At 39.9% G+C, this 19,558-nt stretch overlaps 1 protein-coding gene across 1 annotated transcript in view; it reads left to right on the top strand.

The window, feature by feature from the left end:
* The first annotated feature begins 5,714 nt into the window (after positions 1–5,714).
* Positions 5,715–19,558, top strand: part of crybg1a (crystallin beta-gamma domain containing 1a) — a 35,350-nt gene continuing 21,506 nt past the window's right edge. The window contains exons 1-7 of the mRNA XM_042332850.1: positions 5,715–6,507; positions 8,057–10,462; positions 13,528–13,572; positions 13,712–13,830; positions 15,044–15,209; positions 15,404–15,543; positions 19,098–19,224. Coding sequence (XP_042188784.1) covers positions 9,074–10,462; positions 13,528–13,572; positions 13,712–13,830; positions 15,044–15,209; positions 15,404–15,543; positions 19,098–19,224 — 1,986 coding nt within the window. The 5' untranslated portion in view covers positions 5,715–6,507; positions 8,057–9,073. The remainder of the gene's footprint in view (positions 6,508–8,056; positions 10,463–13,527; positions 13,573–13,711; positions 13,831–15,043; positions 15,210–15,403; positions 15,544–19,097; positions 19,225–19,558) is intronic.

The raw sequence follows: 19,558 nt of genomic DNA, 5'->3' as shown, positions 1-19,558 counted from the left end.
ATAGGCAGACAGGATCTCGGTTTAACATCTCACCCAAAGGATGGGCAATAACAGAGGTTACAAAGTTGTGATAAACCTCAGGATTTTATTCAAGCTCGTGAAAGGGTGCTCTGCCAGTTTTGCCTCCACATATGCATAAATAAAACTTGTTTTGCTTGCTCAGTTCTGTGGACAATGCAAAATTGAGCACAATAACTGGGAGGTTCCTAAATACCTCTTGCCTAAAAGTGCCAATCAAATTGGGATTTAATTAGGGGGAGAAATTCATAATCCTACAACCATTAATTTGAATAATTTTTAAGAGTGATTTTTTTGATTAAGTCTGGAAGGTAGTTTCTTAGTCAGCACCTCTGATCAGTGCCTAGACATGAACGGCATCTGCTTGTGGCTAACCACTAACAATTTCCTCCCGCACCCACCCTTGGCCTTCTACACTGTTCCAATCAATCCCAACCCAAACATCACGATTCGTATCTTTCTCTTAGGTACCCTTTAACATTCAGCCTGAAGTTGTTATTCAGGCTGAATGTTAATAATAATAATAATAATAATCCTTGCATTTGATATAGCGCTTTTCACGTCGGGAGGACATCCCAAAGCGCTTCACAGATCACACTGTAAAGTGAATTGACTGTATATTTGTGGGCGAATGCGGCAGCCAATTGCGCACAGCAATGTCCCACAAACAGTCGTAGATTGAAAATGACCAATTTTTATTATTGTTTTTGGTTTTGGAGGGATTATTGTTAGGCTTGTGGAGTAAGGAAACTTGCCCAAGGTTTCGCCCTGTTAATTCTTATCTTCAAATCTAGATGAGTCTAATATTTTCCCGCTCCAGTTTCCCTTCCCTTCTCTTTTTCTGAACCAGCCTGAAATTTCATTCCTAGTTACTATTGCTCTCAGTCAATTGTGTGAAGTACTTTGAGATGTCCTCCTGACACAAAAAGTGTATAAACGTAACTTCTTGTTGTCACCGTCTCATTCATTTTCATTCTGCAAACTTCCTTTTAACAGCATTTTACAATATTCTAATAGATCCTCAAACTGTCTCCCACTTATTCATTATTCGATTTCAAGATCCTCATCCTTGTCTTCAGATCCCTCCACTCCTCCGCACCCCCCTACCTCTCTGAACTCCTCTCTCCTCAAAACAGTGCCCGTTGTCTTTGTTCCTCCGGGTCTGGCCTCCTCCTTGTGCCCTGAGTCCTCCACTCTACCCTCGGCAGCCATGCCTTCAGCCACTATGCCCCGAGGCTCTGGAACTCCCTTCCTCACTCCTTTCGTCTCACCCCTTCTCTTCCTACTTTCAGGTCTCTGCTGAAGACCTTTCTTTTCAACGGCGCTTTTGGTCACCTTCCTCCAACTCCCCCTGGCTTGGCCCTGGGATCCGTTACTGTGAAGTGCTCAGAGACGACGTCCGGTGTGGAGGGCACTATATAAATCCAAGTTGTTGTTGTTATTAAAATGTCTTCCCAAATATTAGTTTCTCTGTACTTCCTAACTTCTAATGGTGGCGGGGCACAGTTCAAACTTGAACCTCTTTTGAATTATGCATTTTAAACATTTCTGGATTATCTCAAAAAAAATCTCAATGATACCTTTTTCTTCTTTTGTATGGTCTATGGATCAAGCTCTCGTAGCGTTTAATAATGTAATAATCTTTACATTTGGTATTTCAAAATGTTCACATCAGGAAGATGTCCCAAAGAGATTCACAGATATACAGCAAAGTAGTGTGATTGTGTCTTTATTGGGCAAACTCGGCAGTCTGTAAACAGTTCCATAAACAGCCATGAACAATTTTATCTGGGGGATTGTTGGCCAGAATACTGGAAAAAAGACCCCTCCTTTATCAAATATTGCCCTGGAATCTTTAACATCCATTTGAACAGCCAGATGGGGCCTTGATTTAACAACTCATTGAAGGACAATGCAGCACATCCTTAGTACTGCAGTAGCACTGTCAACTTGGGGTCAAACCTTTTGGCTGCTCAGGGCTGGATGCTGGATTTAAGAAACATCCGTGGACTGCCTAAGCAATATTTTTATGTTTCCCTTCCAGAAACATAACTTAAGAATCATATAGAAATCCTATGTTTTAAATTGTGTGACTGTATTACTTAATTTCACTGAATTTATTTACAATGCAAACTTTAAACAATGTAAAAATTCATATATATTTAAAAAAAATAATAGACAGAGACAAGGTATCTGTTTCTATATCTCTCTCTGTATCTGTGTGCATCTGTCTCTGTCTGTGTGTGCCTCTGTATCTGTCTATGTGTGTCTGTATCTGTCTCTGTGTGTCTGTATCTGTCTGTGCTTCTCCTGTTACCGGCTTGAAAGTGATTCTGCTGGCAGGTTCTGCTGCTAACTGCTGCCTCTCGCCTCTGTTTTTCCCGTTGGGTCAGACCAAGTCTGGGCTCCAGACTCACTGTGTTCGTGGACCAGATGAAATTAACCCCTGGTCCAGATGCCAGTTGGATCACCCTGGCCTCGCCCACCCTACCTCTGCGACCTCCTAGCCCCCTACCAACCCGCCCGCTCCCTCCGCTCAGCCGGCTGTGGTCTGCTCCACGTCCCCCGACCCACCCGCCCCACCATTGGCGGGAGAGCCTTCAGCCACTCTGCCCCCAACCTCTGGAATTCCATCCCCCAATCACTCCGCCTCACCCCCTCCTTAGCCTCCTTCAAGTCACACCTCGAAACCCTCCTCTTCGACCATGCCATCGGCCACCCCCCCTTCCCCTCCCCTCCCCTCCCTTACCCCCCCCCACCTTCTTCTGAAATGAAGCACACTGTCCAGCGCCTTGGGACGTCCTCCCGACGTGAAAGGCGCTTATACAAATGTAATCTTGTTGCTGTTGTTGTTGTTAAGACGACATGAGTTCTAAGTCCCGACTTGAGGCTTGAACCAAAAACTTGCTGACTCAGAAGGAAGAGTGCCACCAACTGAGCCCCGCGGACACCCACTGCAGCCTTCAGTGCACAGTCTTCACTCTGTGGCTGGTGTTACCGTCGCCTTTTGTGGCTGCAGCCATTACCTGTGTGTGTGTGAGTGTGTGTGTGAGTGAGTGTCCACCTGCTGTATTCCCTGCCCTGCTGTCACTCACTCACTCACTCACTCACTGGCTGGAGTGACTCATTGCCTGCTGTCACCACTCTACCTGTGGAGGTGTTGCACACTGCGGGGGGGGAGGGGGAGGGGGTGGGGGCTGACGTCACGGGCTCTCACCTGGAGCGCGCGGCGCTGAGACTCACCTGCGGCCGCCACCCACGCGGTCAGAGCGCACCTGAGCACAGCGGCGGCCACAGCGGCGGCGCACATGTGGGTGTTACAGGAGGAAACGGCCCTTCATCACAGCACTGAGCTCTCGTGGTGGGGGGGGAGGGAGGGGGTGTGTGAGAGAGAGAGAGGGAGGGAGGGGGTAGAGAGAGGGGGTGAGAGAGTGAGAGAGAGAGAGGGGGGTAGAGAGAGGGGGGGAGGGGGGGGTAGAGAGAGAGGGGGGTAGAGAGAGAGGGGGGGAGGGGGGGGTAGAGAGAGAGAGGGGGGTAGAGAGAGAGAGGGGAGAGGGGGGTAGAGAGAGAGGGGGTGAGAGAGAGAGGGGGGAGAGAGAGAGGGGGGGAGAGAGAGAGGGAGGGGTAGAGAGAGAGAGAGAGGTGGGAGAGGGGGGTAGAGAGAGAGAGAGGGGTAGAGAGAGAGAGAGGGAGGGGTAGAGGGGGGTAGAGAGAGAGAGGGGGGGTAGAGGGGGGTAGAGAGAGAGAGAGAGGGGGGGGTAGAGAGAGAGAGGGGGGGAGAGGGGGGTAGAGAGAGAGAGAGGGGGGGTAGAGGGGGGTAGAGAGAGAGAGAGGGAGGGGGAGAGGGGGGTAGAGAGAGGGGGGTGAGAGAGAGGGGGGGGGGGGGCGGTTACACAAAGAGTTTCACAAGGAGTTTCTATTTGGAGAGGCGCTTCACACAAACGGGCTGGGGACCCACCCTCGGCAGAAATGAAAGTTCCTGAAATTCCTCTCGGCAGTCAGATTTATTTTTAAAATTATGCAACTTTCCGGCCTCGGTGTTTGTTTTAACAGAACGTTTTTCGTGCGTTTGAAGTTTCACTGTCGCTAAACAGTGCTCGGCTCAGCAGTTTGGTAACTTGCTCCTGTTTTTTTGGCGTAAAATCAATAACTTTCTCTCTCCCCCTCCTTCCCTTTCCTCCACTTTTAAAAAAAAGTTTCAAAGGTCACATCCGACAGGTACTGGAAAGGCAGAAGAAGGAAAAACAAAGCCACTGTTGGATTACCTGGGAAGTTTCTTTAGTTCTACCAGAAGAAAAGGTGTGAAAAATTCCCCTACTGTACCTTTAAATTCTTCTGTGGAGGAATCGCCAACTGCAAAGGACCTCAGTCCTTTCCAGGGTGAAAGAACAGGAGAAACTGATACTCCAGGAAAATCTTCAACTTCGCAGGATTATGAAAGTGAAGGAGTGAAAGAATCCAACGGTAAGACAGTTGTAGTGGAGGAGACATCGTGGGATTTTCAGGATCTGAGTTTCCAAGAGGATCGGTTCGTAGCAGTCGGCGATCCACTTGAGCAGTCTTTGATTTCACCTGAAAATCAGAAAGCCACAAGGTACATGCCACCTTACACAGCAGTCAGCAAATTGAAACGGAGCTCACACCCGATTGTGTTGGAGATCTGTCTCTGACAACTGTTGACAGCAACTCAACAAAAGGATTGGCTAATGCTTCGGGAAACAGTCTGTGGAACACCTTAGAGAGTACGGTGGTAAATAAACAAGAAAATTCAACAACTTCAGGAGCTAAAGCTGCAGATTTGTTCTCTGAAGGTTACGTTATACAGAGACATCAGATTGGGGAATGTGATGCTACTCCCTATGAAATCGTACTCCAGAATACCAGCCAGCTGGGTGTGAAGGACTCTGTATATGTAAGTACTGCTGGACTAACTGAAGACCGATATGACCATGAAAGTAATCTCGAATCTGTAGTCACTTCTTCTGCAAAGGAATGTATCTTTGAGGTGTTTGAGATTGAGAGGATCGATCTCAGTAAAGCAGGAAAGACAGTGACTGGCTTCAAAGTACTTACTTCGGAAATCAAAGAAAATTCATTTGTGACTCTCACACAGGAATCTGTTTCATTGCCCTTTAAAAGTATTGATCTGGGATTAAACGCGTTGGGAAAGACATCAGTGCTTTTGGAAAACGAGGACACTGTTAAGTCAAATAGTTCTGGATGTAAAGTTCCAGACAGTGAAACACCGACATTACAAAATCTTAAGAGGGGAACTGAACCCTCCACTGAACATCAAAATATTCCTGTAAAATCACCATCTGTAACTGCCTTGGCAGCACAATATAATTCATTCGAGAAAAACACATTTCAAACAGGCGCTGAAGATAATCAGCCTGTAGAGGTGGGAACATCTTGTATTCCTAACATTGGTGGCATTTCAACGACCTCGCAAGAGGCTGAAAAATTTACTGAAGGGAATCTATCAGAAGCAAATCAGAATGGCTCACAGCTACTAGAATCAAATACAGAGAAAACAATTTATTTACCTGTTACTGCTGCAGTCGATTATCAAACCACAATAGAGGAGTCTGTTGATTTGTCATTAAATCTTAATGGTGAATTGAGTTTGGCAACACAAATATCTAACATGGATGGAAAAACACCTACAGAAACCAAATTTGGTCCGAAAAAGTCCAGAAGGAGGCGATCCCTGAAATCTGATAATCAGCAGTCTGATAAAGTCCCTAACAGTGCTGTTTCTAACTCAGCTAAGGGATCTCTGAAAGAAACTGCTTCCAATAACAATGAAGAAAACTCTACTAATCAGTCCTCAAAAATCATAGTTAAAGGTCCTTTGTCGCCAAAGCAGGATTCTTCCACGACAATCCATCACAAAACGTCGCCAAAGGTGCCCGTTTCAAATGAAAAATCTGTGCCAGAAAGTCCGAGGCCAACCTTGCCACAGAAGAAGATACTACAACGGGCACCTTCCAATCCAACCACAGAGAATGAAGCAGAGTCTCCAGGAAAAAGTTCCGTAAAAATGTCAAACTCAGAGACCCATTTCAGCAGATCCAAGAATCCCTCATCCACAAATGAAAATGCTTCACTTTCTGGTCAAAAAATGAATGAATCTGCTGTTTTAAAGACCTCAGAGACTCATTCAGCTGAACCTACTTCCAAGGTAGCATGTAATGAAGATTTCAGTGTTTCTTTGGACATTGCATCCACTGAATTAGACCAAAATAGAAGACCTAAATGCAATGAAAATACAGCTGCTTTAGATTCAGAAGAGCATAACATTGTTCAGTCTTCTGGCAGCCAAACTTCAGCAAACGTTATTGATAAAGGAAGTCTGGCTGAACAAGAGCCAAGAGAAAATCCTTGGAAATTGAAAATGCTAATAACTCAAGAATCAAAGGAAAGGAGCAGCCACCACCAATTTATTCTGTCAAAGGTTAATTCTACAGTGACTACAAAAATAAGAGTGTAAGTGCAATTGTTATTCAGAGATTTTATAATGTGAAATAAAAGTAAAAGGACTCAAAAAGATAAGCGAATCCAGTAAATGGAGCCTCAGAATGTGACCCGTATCAATACGATCATTAACAATCAACACTGTTGTGGCAGGGGATTTCACGCGAATAGTTAGTCTGAGTATTAAAGCAGTGGAAAGGTTCCTCTGAAAAGTTTCTGTTTTTATAATTGAAATAAATTATATTTAGTGCTTGAAATTTGCGTTCCAGGTCAAAAAATAGTTTATGTTGGTACTCGTATGGTACTCCGCATTTACATGCAGAACACTAAATAGAGTAGATCTTGTTCATAATTTGGAAGCAAGTTACTTGTTGTTTGTTTTCTAGTAAATATGTCCTAGCAATAAATTACTTTCCACTCTCCTATATAAACTTAAAGATCATATTTAATTGTATGCATATTCCAAATTTGAAATGTAGTGCTTATGCAGATCTGATTTGCAAGAAAGACAATTGTCAATATCCGGCCCATAACATAAGGTGCCAATTAGTGGTTAAGATTAAACACAAGGTACAGTAATTTGAACTTTGTGTGTGTAAAATTGGCCTTAAAGTTGCCCTTGTGCTTGTAATACCGTTTATACATCAACTTAAAAAAAATAATTTTGATAATGTGTTCATGGTGATTGGATCATTTAAAATGTTCAGTGGTTCTTGTTTCAAATAAAATCTGCCAATATTTCTCCTGGCAGCTTTCTCCTCTCCTGAAGATATGTGACACCTTTTATTATTTTCTACTGTATTACTTTCCAAGGTGCCTCTAGTACTTTGTCCAAATGGCCATTATTCATGTATGAGTCTTGACAGCTTGTGTCAACCGTCTATTAACCTGTGGGGCCCGATTTTTGCCCTTTCCTGACATCCACACAGATGCACTTTTCAGTAAATACAATTTTTCACTGAGACTTTTTTTCAAGTACATGATTTGTTTTCCCTCTCCTCCCCCTTTCCTCACATTTCATTTTTCTTCTGCATCTCATTAAGACACTGACTAGTGATTTGAACTCATAATCTGGAGGCCTCTCCAATGAAATTATTACTGAGAGGAAGTGCTGCATTGCTGGAAATGCCATACATCACAAAGAAAGGGGAGTTTCTTCTAGTGTTTTGTGACAACTGTAGTTACCTACAAAAACAAGTAGGCAGTAATTACTGTAAAGTGCTTTCCAACATTTTGAAGTACGCAAGTTATTTTTTTCTTCATTCTGAAGCATAGGTTATCCTCCAGTACTCCATCAATTGACCAATTCTTCGTTGGGGGCCAAGACTGACTGACTATTGATGAAGACTTGCAGGAACCCTGTTTGATTAAACTTTTATTCAGTTTTCCTTTGCACTTTTTCCTCTCAACAGAATCACAGCATTTTACTGGTAAATAAGTATAGCATTGAAACAGAAACACTGCTAACTTTGGAATATATTCTGCCTCTACATTTTGTTGAGAAAACTGAATCTCCTCACTGTATAATGTTAATTAATTATTTAATCTTTTGTTTCAACAGTCCAGTAGCTGAAACAGAAGATAAATCTGATGCCTCGATCAATACATTTGACAAAGAAAGAGCTCCTCTGAATGTTAGAACTGAAGAGGAAGAGACCATCAGAATTACTCTGCCACGTAAAAAGCAGAAAACCACAAGTTATCGTCAGGTTGACTTCTTTACCACCAAAGACCTGCCTTTGTCTCCTAAATCCACAAAAAAATATGTGGGTAGTTTAAAGATTCAGCTGAACAGCAAAGTGGCCAAAGAAGCAGATTGCACCGTGACCCAGGTCAATAGTAAGCAGACACACTCCTTCAAAAGCCTTGAAACATCTAACAAAGTAAAGGTACAAGCTGAGCATGAGAAAGGCACGTTATCTAGGATGGAGGTGCAAGCATCTGAAGTGGACTTATCTAAAATTAAGAAAAATGCCCCCACTGAGAACGATATTAAGCAAAAAACTGACATAAATCAAGGAACAAGCGATCTTGCCCTGCCATTACCAAATATTTCTACAGAATTGCAACAGAAAGAAATGGAAGTGAAGGAAATATCTCTTGTAAGTGTGCAACAATTTGAAACCACCAGGTCTGAAGTTAAGAAAGATATACCAGCAAAGAGTACAAAAGAGCAAGAGCCTAGCTTAAATGCAGCGGTAAGCGAGCCTGTTCAACAGAATACACCTAAGATGCAAAGTCAAGATACTGAAGTTAAGGAAACAGTTTTGCCTCAGAAAGTGAAGACATCACAAGTCACTGTGTCTAATATTGAGAACATACCTGTAGAGATTGTCAGTGAGAAAAAATTGACCCCAGTTCCAGAAACTGGTGGGTTTTCTCAGCCTGTGCAAAAAATCCATTGGCTTTGCAAGATAGAGACTCTGAAATAAAGGATTTAACATTGCTTCAGACTGTAGAACTCTCTAACTCTACAGTATATAAAACGAAGGAAGACAGCCATGGGAGTGATGCTAATGAGACAAAGAAGTGCTCCAGTGCAGCAGCAGAGCGGTTTTCCCAGCCTGAAGAGCAAAGAATGCTTACAGTACAAACTGTAGACCATGAAGTAAAAGAGACAATATCGCCTCACTGTGTAGAACTATCGAAATCTTTGGTTGCTGAAGTTAAATCAGAAGCCCCTACAATTGATGCTTCTGAGCAAAAGCCCAGTCTAGATGTTACAGCAAATGAGCTTATTCCACCTCTGCTGTCAAGCACTCCTAAATTGCAGCATAAAGAGATGGAAGTGAGGAACGCAATGAAAGAGAAATTTTCCAGCACTCACTTCGCACCTGGGGCAAGTAGTTCTAAGGAGCAAAGGATCCATTTACGTGAGAAGAGTAGTTTTGCCTGGCCTGAGCAGAGTGAAATTGAATCACAGCTTTGGAAAGCTGAAGTAAAGGAAGCAATTGTGTTTCAGAATCCACAGACCTCTGAAGCCACTGGGTTTGAAATTAAAGATGTGTTCACAAAGGAGTGTGTTGGCCAAAGTATCATCTTAGGTTCACCAGAAGCTGATTTTCCATCCTCTGAAGAACAAATTCAGCTGAAGTCTCAAGGGGAAGAGAACGTGAATGTTTCTTCCAATGAAACAAGTAACTTGGACAGCTCTTCTGACATGGAAAGCTTTACCGAATCAATTCGCAAATATGGCAGTCCCATTAGTCTGCCACAGAAGAAGCAGCGAATTCCCAAATTATCTTTGATGCCGCCTTTTGCAATGCCACCCATTCAGGAAGATTTTATTCCACCAAAGGAGAAAAAAATATTTGATCCAACTTCCTTCAAATTCGGTCTAGGGAAAACAGGTAGCCAGAAAGGTAAAGGACCTTCCTCTGTTCTTAAAAAGCAACAAGGTGAAGCAAAAGCTAAATTAAAGAAGCGTGCTTCTGCAGAACAAAGCGTGGTTTACAAATCCCTAACAATTAACAAAAGCCCAAATCTACGTTTACATCGACCAAAAGATGTGGAGCATAATCTTTGTGGTGATTTGCACAGTAAAAAGTTTCCTTTGGAAATTGATCAGACTGTGGCAGATGCATCTAAATCATCAACTGGAGCTCAGATTAAGGACATTAAATTTACACCATCATTGGTGGAAGACAACTCGGTTAATGGGTTTGAATCCGATTTTCCAAATGCAACCAGCTCAGGAATGTTGCCAAGTAACATGGAAAAATACTTGAAAACTTTTGAATCAGAGGTGCAAAAGAATTCAGAAAATGGATTTTCCATCCCTAACTTCCCCAAACCGGATAATTTAGAAATTAATACAAATCTCAGTGACAACATAGAGGACAATGCTTTTGACAGTCTATCAATATTCCAGGGATCAAGCGATTTGAGCGCTAATCAAGATATCCCAAACTTTTTTCAGAATGACCTTTTCAAACCCATATCTATATTGCCTCAAGTGCCAGTAATAGTAAGTATACATTTGTTAAATTACCTACTTGGTTGATGTTGTAATTATAGCTGATTTACAGTGGGAACTCAAACATCCTCCATAATTGGGAGATAATAGTGACTCCACAAAGAAGTATTTTGATACAACACATTTTCAAAATGTGTTTTAATTTTAAAGAATACTGAAAGATTGCAGATCATACTTGTGTTTCAAAATGATAAACATGGTGTTTGAAAGCAGTCAGGAATTGGAAGTTAATTACGGATGTGAATGGGAAAATTCTGATTTACGATTGATGGGGCATAATTGTGCTTTTATTGTATTTTCAAAGAACATATTATCATTAGCTGTTGTGCTTTGTGATTTCCAAAACAAATGCCCCGCAAGTGACAAACTGCTCTCTGAGAATTTCTGATCAGTGATTTTGTAAACTTTCTTATGGCATTAAAGAAATATTTTCCCAACATCCACAGTACAGCAATAGTATCTAAAATTTTGCTGAGTTTACATAGATTTACAAAGAAGGTAAAGCACTCGTCAATGCCGGTGTTTATATTCCACATGAGTCTCCACCTACTCCCTACTCTCTCCCATACTCTTTTATTCCTTTCCCCCTCATATGAAAATCTAGCTGTTTGTTAAATGAATGTATAATGTTGAGAGCAGAGCAACCGTTGTAAAGGCATTAGCTTTTACAATATGGTCCTAAATTACTGGCCTTTCGCGCATGGCAGTGGGAAGGCATTTTATTTATGGGAAAGAGAGATTTTGAAATAGTTTACCTCATCCCTTTGGAAAGTGGTTGTGCTGGGAATGTCCTCTTTCTGTCTGTGCACTTAGTAACCCTGTTAAAATCGAACATTTTAAATTTAAAGTGGATCAATTCCTAATCTTCCCTACTTCATCCCCCCCCCCACCCCACCAAAAAAATAGAACAGTGTTATCCAGTGGATCAGACAAATGCAGGGGAATGTAGTTAGTTTTATGGTGTATCAGTTTCATGAGTTACTAGATTTCTGAATGCCAAACTAAAAGTGACAAAAGCAGATTCTAATCCATTTCACAAGTCCTGCCCTTAGTTATCTATATCCACAATGCCATGAACATTCAAAAATTGGTGTCCAGCAGCAACATTGCACTGAGATACGTTTTAAAATCTTTTACATCACGGAAAGCAAAAGCGCAAGACTTTCTTTTTACACATTTTCTGTAGAGAAAGGATTGTTTCAGCCACTTCTGTTAGACGCTCCCGATTATGCTAATTTTCTAGTTTAAGGAGGACTATGTTTGGAGCATTTTGCCAATTAAAAAAAAACTGAACCTTTTTCATTACTTTTTGAATTCCTTCGAAACCTACTCCTGAAAGTAGTTCCTTTTTTTCATCTGGATGTTTTGCCCCTGCGATCAGTTTAATATAATTGTACACTATACCAGAATCATAGAATTATAAAACTTATAAAATGTAGAATGAGTCTATTGAGTCTATACAGGCTCTCAGAGCAAGCTTTGCTTAAACCCCACTTCTCCACCCTATCCCCATACCCCTTCAAGCCTTTTTTTCCATGAAACCCACAATAGACTCTGCTTTTACCATCTTATTTGGCAGAGCATTCCACATCCCGATAACTCTCATACATACTATATTGTTAAAGATGATTTTTGCTGATGAGTCCTCGATTATGTTTAAACGTTTTCAGCTTATACATTTGCAGAATGGTAACCGAGCACTGTTTTCCGAGTTTGTCATACTGTGGTTACTTTTTGTGTTCGTCCTCTAACCTCCATGCCCCTCACTTTTAACATTCAGTTAGCTTATACAATTTTTTCATTATTTCTAAAATACATATAGTGTATACATCTCTCTCTACATATAATATGTATTCTGTTTTCTTCAGCAGAAAATCCCTAATATTGCCCCTACCACTGCTAAAAATTTTGTAAATTAAGATTACCCTAAGATTATGCTACCTTGAAATGTTGTTTCCTTTTGGGGAATTAACACAAGCGATCTGCTTATGAGTCAACTATTCCACTAGCATGTGAGAATAAAACCCTTCTTTCATACAGTGGCAATGACTATCTTCTGTTCATTTTGTCCCCCGCCCTAGTGCTATGATTATGCATTTTTGAGTTGCATAAGCTTTATAATTACCATGTGACCTCTTTTTAAACAGTTTTGACTTGTCTTGTGGATTATAGTCTTATTATGCTGCTTAAGACTGAGCTGTCTCATAGCTTTTTTTTCAATGCCTCTGAAGCAATATAAAAAAGAACAACATCTACGCTGCTTTAGCTCACAGTGGGAAGAGTATTGAATAGTCAGACTCCTATAGTGATTAGTTTGTACTGAGATATTATTTAATGTGCAAATCCCATTTTAGTCAATCAAATCCTAGTTTAGCAGTGAATACTTATCTATTAGTAACAACCCAGTGGAATTTTATTGCATCAGGTAACTTTTTTTTCTCACTTTTTCTCTAGCACCTACGTATCTCTGTGATCTTCTCCTACCCCACTCCTTTGATCGTCCCCCCCTCCCCCTTGGCTAACTCTGGTCCGCTGCCCTGTTCCTCCCCCCCCCCCCCCCCCCCCATCACCACCCCTTTACATTGGTGGCAGAGCCTCTGGAACTTCCTTTTACTCCTCTTTCCCACTCTCTATCTGTCTTTGAAACCTACCTCTTCAACTGCCTGTGATTATCTCCCCTTTCCCCCTTGCTTGACGTTCATCCCCATCATTCTGAAGCGTTATCCTAAGTTAAGTACAATTTGCTGTTTTGACTTGTCCTTTGTCCATTTTTCAATTTCCACATCTATAGTGACAGGATTGCCTTTATGTCGCAGTTTATAACTGGAGAAAGAAGTTTGAAAGTTTTTATATATTAAGTTAAAATTTGTGAACGATCATTTACAGCATTTGTTAAAAACTAAAATGATCCCCAAATTGTTATATGTTTAAATGCAAGGTCTTGAAACTTTAAAAAAAAATTATATGCAATTGAACTTATTTTTCTTTATGAAACTATTAATATTTATACCAAAAAGGAGGGGGAAAAAATAACAGGTTTTTAAATCTTCCAACAGACGCCTGGGATGAACAACATAAAATTAAACCCTAGGCCAGGGAAGGTAAGGACTGAGACCAACATTCTTTTAAACAATTTGCTAACGAACATAGTAACAGTAGTAGGCCATTTGGCCCATTGAGCTTGTCCCACCATTTTCCTAGAAACTCTATGGAGTGATTGTAACACAATTCATTTTACAGTTGATCATTTACAATCAGCCTAACTTTCGTGGCGAAACAATTGAAATCTTCAATGATGTTAAGGATGCTACATCATGGAATTTGCCCTCTGCCTTCTCCATTAGGACAGTACGAGGCTGGTAAGATAATCCTTTAGTTTGCAACTTTCAAACTATATCTGTACGTCACAAGTGCTTATCTCACCCATGGGGGCGAGACTCTGATAAGACACTGCTTGGGATTGCTGAGGTTCACAGCACACTAAGTATGGTGGGAGATCTCTCAACTGCATATACATTTGGTTTAAATACTTGTGGGTTTAAAATTGACATGTCATGTCATAGGTGCTACCTTTTGGATGAGTCTTCTTAACGGAGGTCCGTTCTGCCTTTTCAACTGCTTACTCAAGATGTCTATGTCCTGGTTAACAATTTTTCTGACTAATTGGACATTCATTTTATGGCTGTATGTAAGACCTCAAGTGGCTCAGAGGGGAACTCAAGTGGATCAGATGGGTCACTGCACTTGACAATATTTGCTTCTGAAATTTTTCTGAGATGTTTCAGGGCCTCAGCAATATAAAATGCACCTTTTTTAAAATTTTTAAACACCATGTAATTTTTGAACAATTTGTGATGTTGGTTAAATAGTGCCAATTAAGCCGGTCAGTAATTTGTATCTTGAACATTGCAAGGACAAAATTCCCATGCTTGCAATCATTGCGATGATCTCTAGATTACAATAAGAAGTGGTTAAGATATCAATGCAATGTAGTTACAACAGATCATTTATGTTTTAGTTACTTAACTGAAGTCTTTTAATAACAGCTCAAATTTAATTTGAAATATTCAGCCTGGATCAGTTGGGCGCACTTTTGTCTTCTGAGTCAGAAACTTGTGGGTTCAAGCTACATGTCAGGTCTTTATGTTCACAGTCTAGGCAGGCACTCCAGTGCAGCGCTGGAGACAGGTCTGCCTATTCAGGTGGATATTAAGGATAACTGTTTGAAAAGAAAAGGGAATTTTTCCTCATGTCCTGGCCAACTATCCCCCAAATAGAATTGGTTGTTCACATCATGACATTTGTGGGACATTGCTGCATGCAAATTGACTGAAGTGTTCGCCTACAAAATACATTGTCTTCACGTCATTATTTTCAAAGTGAAATCTTGTGAAGCGCTTTGAGATGTCTCAACAACATGACAAAGTGCTATATCAATGTAAAGATTATTATTGTTGTTATCATATGAAACACATAACCATGAATGAAGTGAAATTATATATGTGAAAAGCAGAATGAAATAAATGTTGCAGAATATTAATGTTGATTATAATTCTTTACAATTTTTCACAGTTGGTTCCTTTATCAGAAGCCAGATTTTGAAGGGGCTAAGATCTTACTGGAAGAAGGCGCGGTGGAGTTGGCAAATATTTGGGGAGAAGAAATTGCTGAGGATAATAATGAGGAAGGGCCCACAGTTATCCCCACTGTTATTGGGTCTATTAGAAGAGCAGTCAAGGTAGGTCAGGTTTAAAATTATTTGAAAAGTATCCAGTTATTGACAACCTGCAAGAGGAAATTGCAATTCCTCCATTAATAGTAAATGCTTTTGCTGGATTGAGATGTTTCAAACCATATATTCGTGAAAGAGTGGTCAAATAATCTTAAACAAAGTTTGATTATCTAAAGAATTCCCTTTTGTTCCTTTCACAGGATTGGAGCCTAACAGAACTAGATTTGTTTACAGAATTCAATGGAATGGGAGATAGAACAACATTTTATGACGAGATCGAAAAAATTTCAACATTTGGGATTCCACTATCCACGTTGTCCATGCAAGTACATTCTGGAATGTAAGTGAAACAATTTGCTGCTTAAAAATTGCCTTCATAACCACTATTCCAGTTGCATATAATTGCCTGAAATCAGCAGTACAATGTAGAATGCTTTCAAATTTGTTTTTTGAAAAGAACTTTAATTTTCAGGAAGTTGCATCAAAAGCCACAATCAGTTTACTCTAAATGAATAAACAATGGTAAGGATTATTCCTAGTGATATTACAAAGAAAGCTACTATATGTTAAAATATTTGGCATAATGAAGCGTTTGGTAATGTGTTTGACGTGTTTTGGATCGTGTTCAGGAATTAAAGCTTTTTAGCTATGGGTCAAGAAAAACTTCTTGTTACCATTCTTAAATTGCTGGTTGCAACCCTAAAACTATGTCCTCTTGTTCCACTGTATTGATGCATCCTAAAGTATTAATCTGGGTTTGCTTTTTGAATCCCAACTAAAATGTTATGCACTTCTATAAGGTCTCCACTGAGATGTCTTCTCCTAAGACTAAAGAGCCCTAGCTTGTCTATTCATGGCTTATAAATTACTTCTCTGACGCTGTGGTTATCCTTGTTGCTCTCCTCTGCAATGACACTAGGGCCTGGGTAGCTCATTTATATTGTGGCAACCAGAACTCTATGCCCTAACCAGAAAGCTGTATAGTTTGAGTTGGAGTTCTGAACTCAACTGATTTAGCAATACAGCCCAGCATCTTGTTTCTATTGGTTATTTCTGCCTCACCCTGCTTTGACATGGTGCAAGGAGGCAACATATTGCTAATAATAATCTTTGCATTTGATATAGCACTTTTCACGTCTTCTAGACGTCTCAAAGCGCCTCAAAGATAACTAAGTCAACTAACCCCCCTATATCTCTTTCAGCTGCGTCTTGGTAAGTTAATCATGTGATCTTATTGTTTTTTGAAGAACAGAAAACATATAGGACAATTTTTTTTCTGCTCTCTGAAAGTCAGTGACGTTTACTAATCAGGGTCTTCGTAGAACTGTATTGGCTCCAAGGTGACTGTTTGACAGCCGAAAGTCAGATTCGAGCCAGCCCTCTGTGGCAATCTCGATAACCTAGTTCCTGAGTCAGGCAGCTCTGCATTACTCCAGAGCACTGCTGATGACAGACCAATCAGCCTGGTTCATTGGTTGGACTTGGAAGGGCAGACCAGTCATTGGGAGTAAGGATACTTCCCACTCAGCTCCTGTTAACCCTGCAAGACCTGGCTGACAAAAAAAGCAAGCAAAAAAAAGTTGCTGTCATATGGCGCCCAAGGATTCCTTGAGCCCCCAACACCTTGTCCTATGGGCATTCTGCAGTTGTGAGCCCAGACAATAAATAGGATGATCAACCAACAACAACAAATTACTTTTATATAGAGTCTTTCACATCAGGAGGACATCTCAATGTGCTGAACAGGGGATCACATCTGAGTGGCATTTCCTAATGCCCTAAACACTTTCTTTCCAGAAAACATAACTTAGATAGCTGTTAGGAGTGGAATCCCTAGCTGAGTTTTCCCCCTCCCACTCTGCTCTCTCCAAATGTATATTCTATGAAACCTTGGATTATGTATTAGACAGTAGTAAATAGATGAATCACCCAGTTATTATAGTTATGCTCCAAACAATGGGAAGATCATGCTGTGTTTCTGATATATTGGTAAACAGTGTATGCAAAACTTTAACTCATTATAACTGCTGATGATGCATGTGGGTTGCTCACATTGAACTGTAACTTTTTTTTAAAGTTTCTGAATGGCTTTGTATTTTGGATGAGCATTTTAGATTAATATATTAAAGGGACCAAGTCTTCTTGATTCATTAATAGATTAATCAAATCAGAATTTGGCCATTTCCTGCAGTTTTAAACCCAAATGTGAATAAAAGGTAATCACTGGGGTCCAATTTATGACAGCAACAATAACAGCTTGCATTTATAAGCACCCCTCAAGCAGGGTAGCATCTCAGTGCACTATTATATAAGAACGATAAATTTTTCTTGTAATTTAATTAACTTCCTACAGATTAAGCAAGAATTTCCTGAGCAATTGAATTGATGTGTCAGAAATTTACATTTGAATGACTGGTGCACGGAGATGCTAGGAGCCGTTCACAGTGCCCCAAGGCAATCCAGGAAATGCTACCAATCAGTGTACTTATTTTTTCTTATTACACGCCAATCACTTTCATGTGGCATTAGTTGTGAGTCATTTGTAGGGTGTAACCCGCTGCTTCAAGGATTTGGTAAATTCTATGAATCATTATATTGCATAATGCATGTTTTGACACATCACGTTAATTTATAATTTCTCTCTACCACACATGGGGTTGGGTGGAAGCAACAAACTTGTCTTTATCTGTCTGAGAGAAGTTATTTTTCATGTAAATAATTTGAGTGTCTAATCCTTATCAAAGATTGATTTGCTTTTAACTGATGTTATAATGATGCAGGTTTGTCCTATCTTTCGCCCACAAATATACAATCAATTCACTTTATAGTATATTCTGTAAAGCGCTTTGAGACATTTAGAAGATGTGAAAAGTGCTATATCAAATGCAAGGATTATTATTATTATCTTCATTGGTCATTTACATTTCTGCAGGCTCAATTGCAATCTTTCTGCAATCTTTCCAGGATTATCTGTATTATCTATCATATTACTTTTAACATCTGTACTTTTTGTCTTACATAAAGCAAAGTACTATGACAAATCAGTAGTCAGCATGGAGAAAAAGTTGCCCCTAATTGAAAATCTGTAGTAAATGCAGACTTACTTAAAAACAGGTATTTCAGAGATGCTCACAAAAAGTTTAAAATTCTCCATCCTACTTAACTAATTATATTACTAATTCAGTCAAATCTGTTTTTGTGGCATCTCTGGAATAGGGCATCTTAATCGAGGTACCTTTTACAGTCTTTTTTTTCATTTGAAAGCAATGGTGTGCAAAATCCCAAATCATAAATGAAGCACTCCACCAATATTACGAAGATACACAAGTCTATTGACTACAAATTTCTTCTAAATCCTCTTTCACCACTGCATCAACCTCAATGTACTCATACGTACAAGATTATCTTTCATTTATCCTGCTATCTTTTTTGTGATTTTAGTGATATTAAACCATTTCTTCCTTCCCACCCCATACACGTTACAATTTTTGAAGAAAAGTGATTTTACTTGGGCAAAATAACAATAATTCTTGCATTTGGTATAGCAACTTATCATGTCTTTGAGATGTCACAAAGCGCTTCACAGAATATACTGTAAGTGAATTGACTGTATATTTTGTGGGTGAAAATCGTACACATGGAACAGACATTATTAATTTGTTGTTTGCTCATTGTGTATTGGTTGCAATTCCTGCAGTTTGTTTGTTCGCACCATGAATCCTGAGGCAAAAAAAAGTATTCAATCTTTGTTTAATGTAGAGCTGAACACAACTAATTGCTTAAATGTGATGTTTGATTTAATGTTATGATAGATTAAAGTGTAAATAGCAATTAGCACAGTGATTACAAAGCAATAATAAAAATATGTAATCCAAGACTTCCTTTGTTTCTTAGATGGCTTGTGTTTGAAGAGCCCTTGTATCATGGAAATTCTTACATGGTGGAACCTGGGCAGTATGCTTGTCCAGAGGCATGGGGTGGTGTAGAACCCTTCATCGCGTCACTCAAACCGGTCAAAATGGTAAAAGAAAATTTTGAGAACATGTGATAATTTTGCTGTATAAAGGATTCAAATAAACAGATAATTCTAGTTATGTTAGATCCAGTACTTTAAACCTGCTATTTGCAAATGAGATTCCGTTTATGCTGAAGGCAATAACAACAACTTGTATTTATATAGTACTTTTAACGTGGGGTAGTATTTCAGAATGCTTAAAGCCTGAAGAAAACTTCAAGGCAATCTTGTTTTCTATTTGAATTTGACTAGAAGTGAAATATACTTCATAATTCGATGTGTGATTTCTACAGTAAGATACTACAAATTCTGTTTTACTTAATGCTGTTTTAAAGTACAT

Source organism: Callorhinchus milii, unplaced genomic scaffold (assembly GCF_018977255.1).
Source record: "Callorhinchus milii isolate IMCB2004 unplaced genomic scaffold, IMCB_Cmil_1.0 Scaffold3, whole genome shotgun sequence".
In the NCBI taxonomy this organism is placed as follows: domain Eukaryota; kingdom Metazoa; phylum Chordata; class Chondrichthyes; order Chimaeriformes; family Callorhinchidae; genus Callorhinchus; species Callorhinchus milii.
Note: the sequence above shows the minus strand (reverse complement) of the source record. Positions and strands in the feature narration are given on the sequence as shown.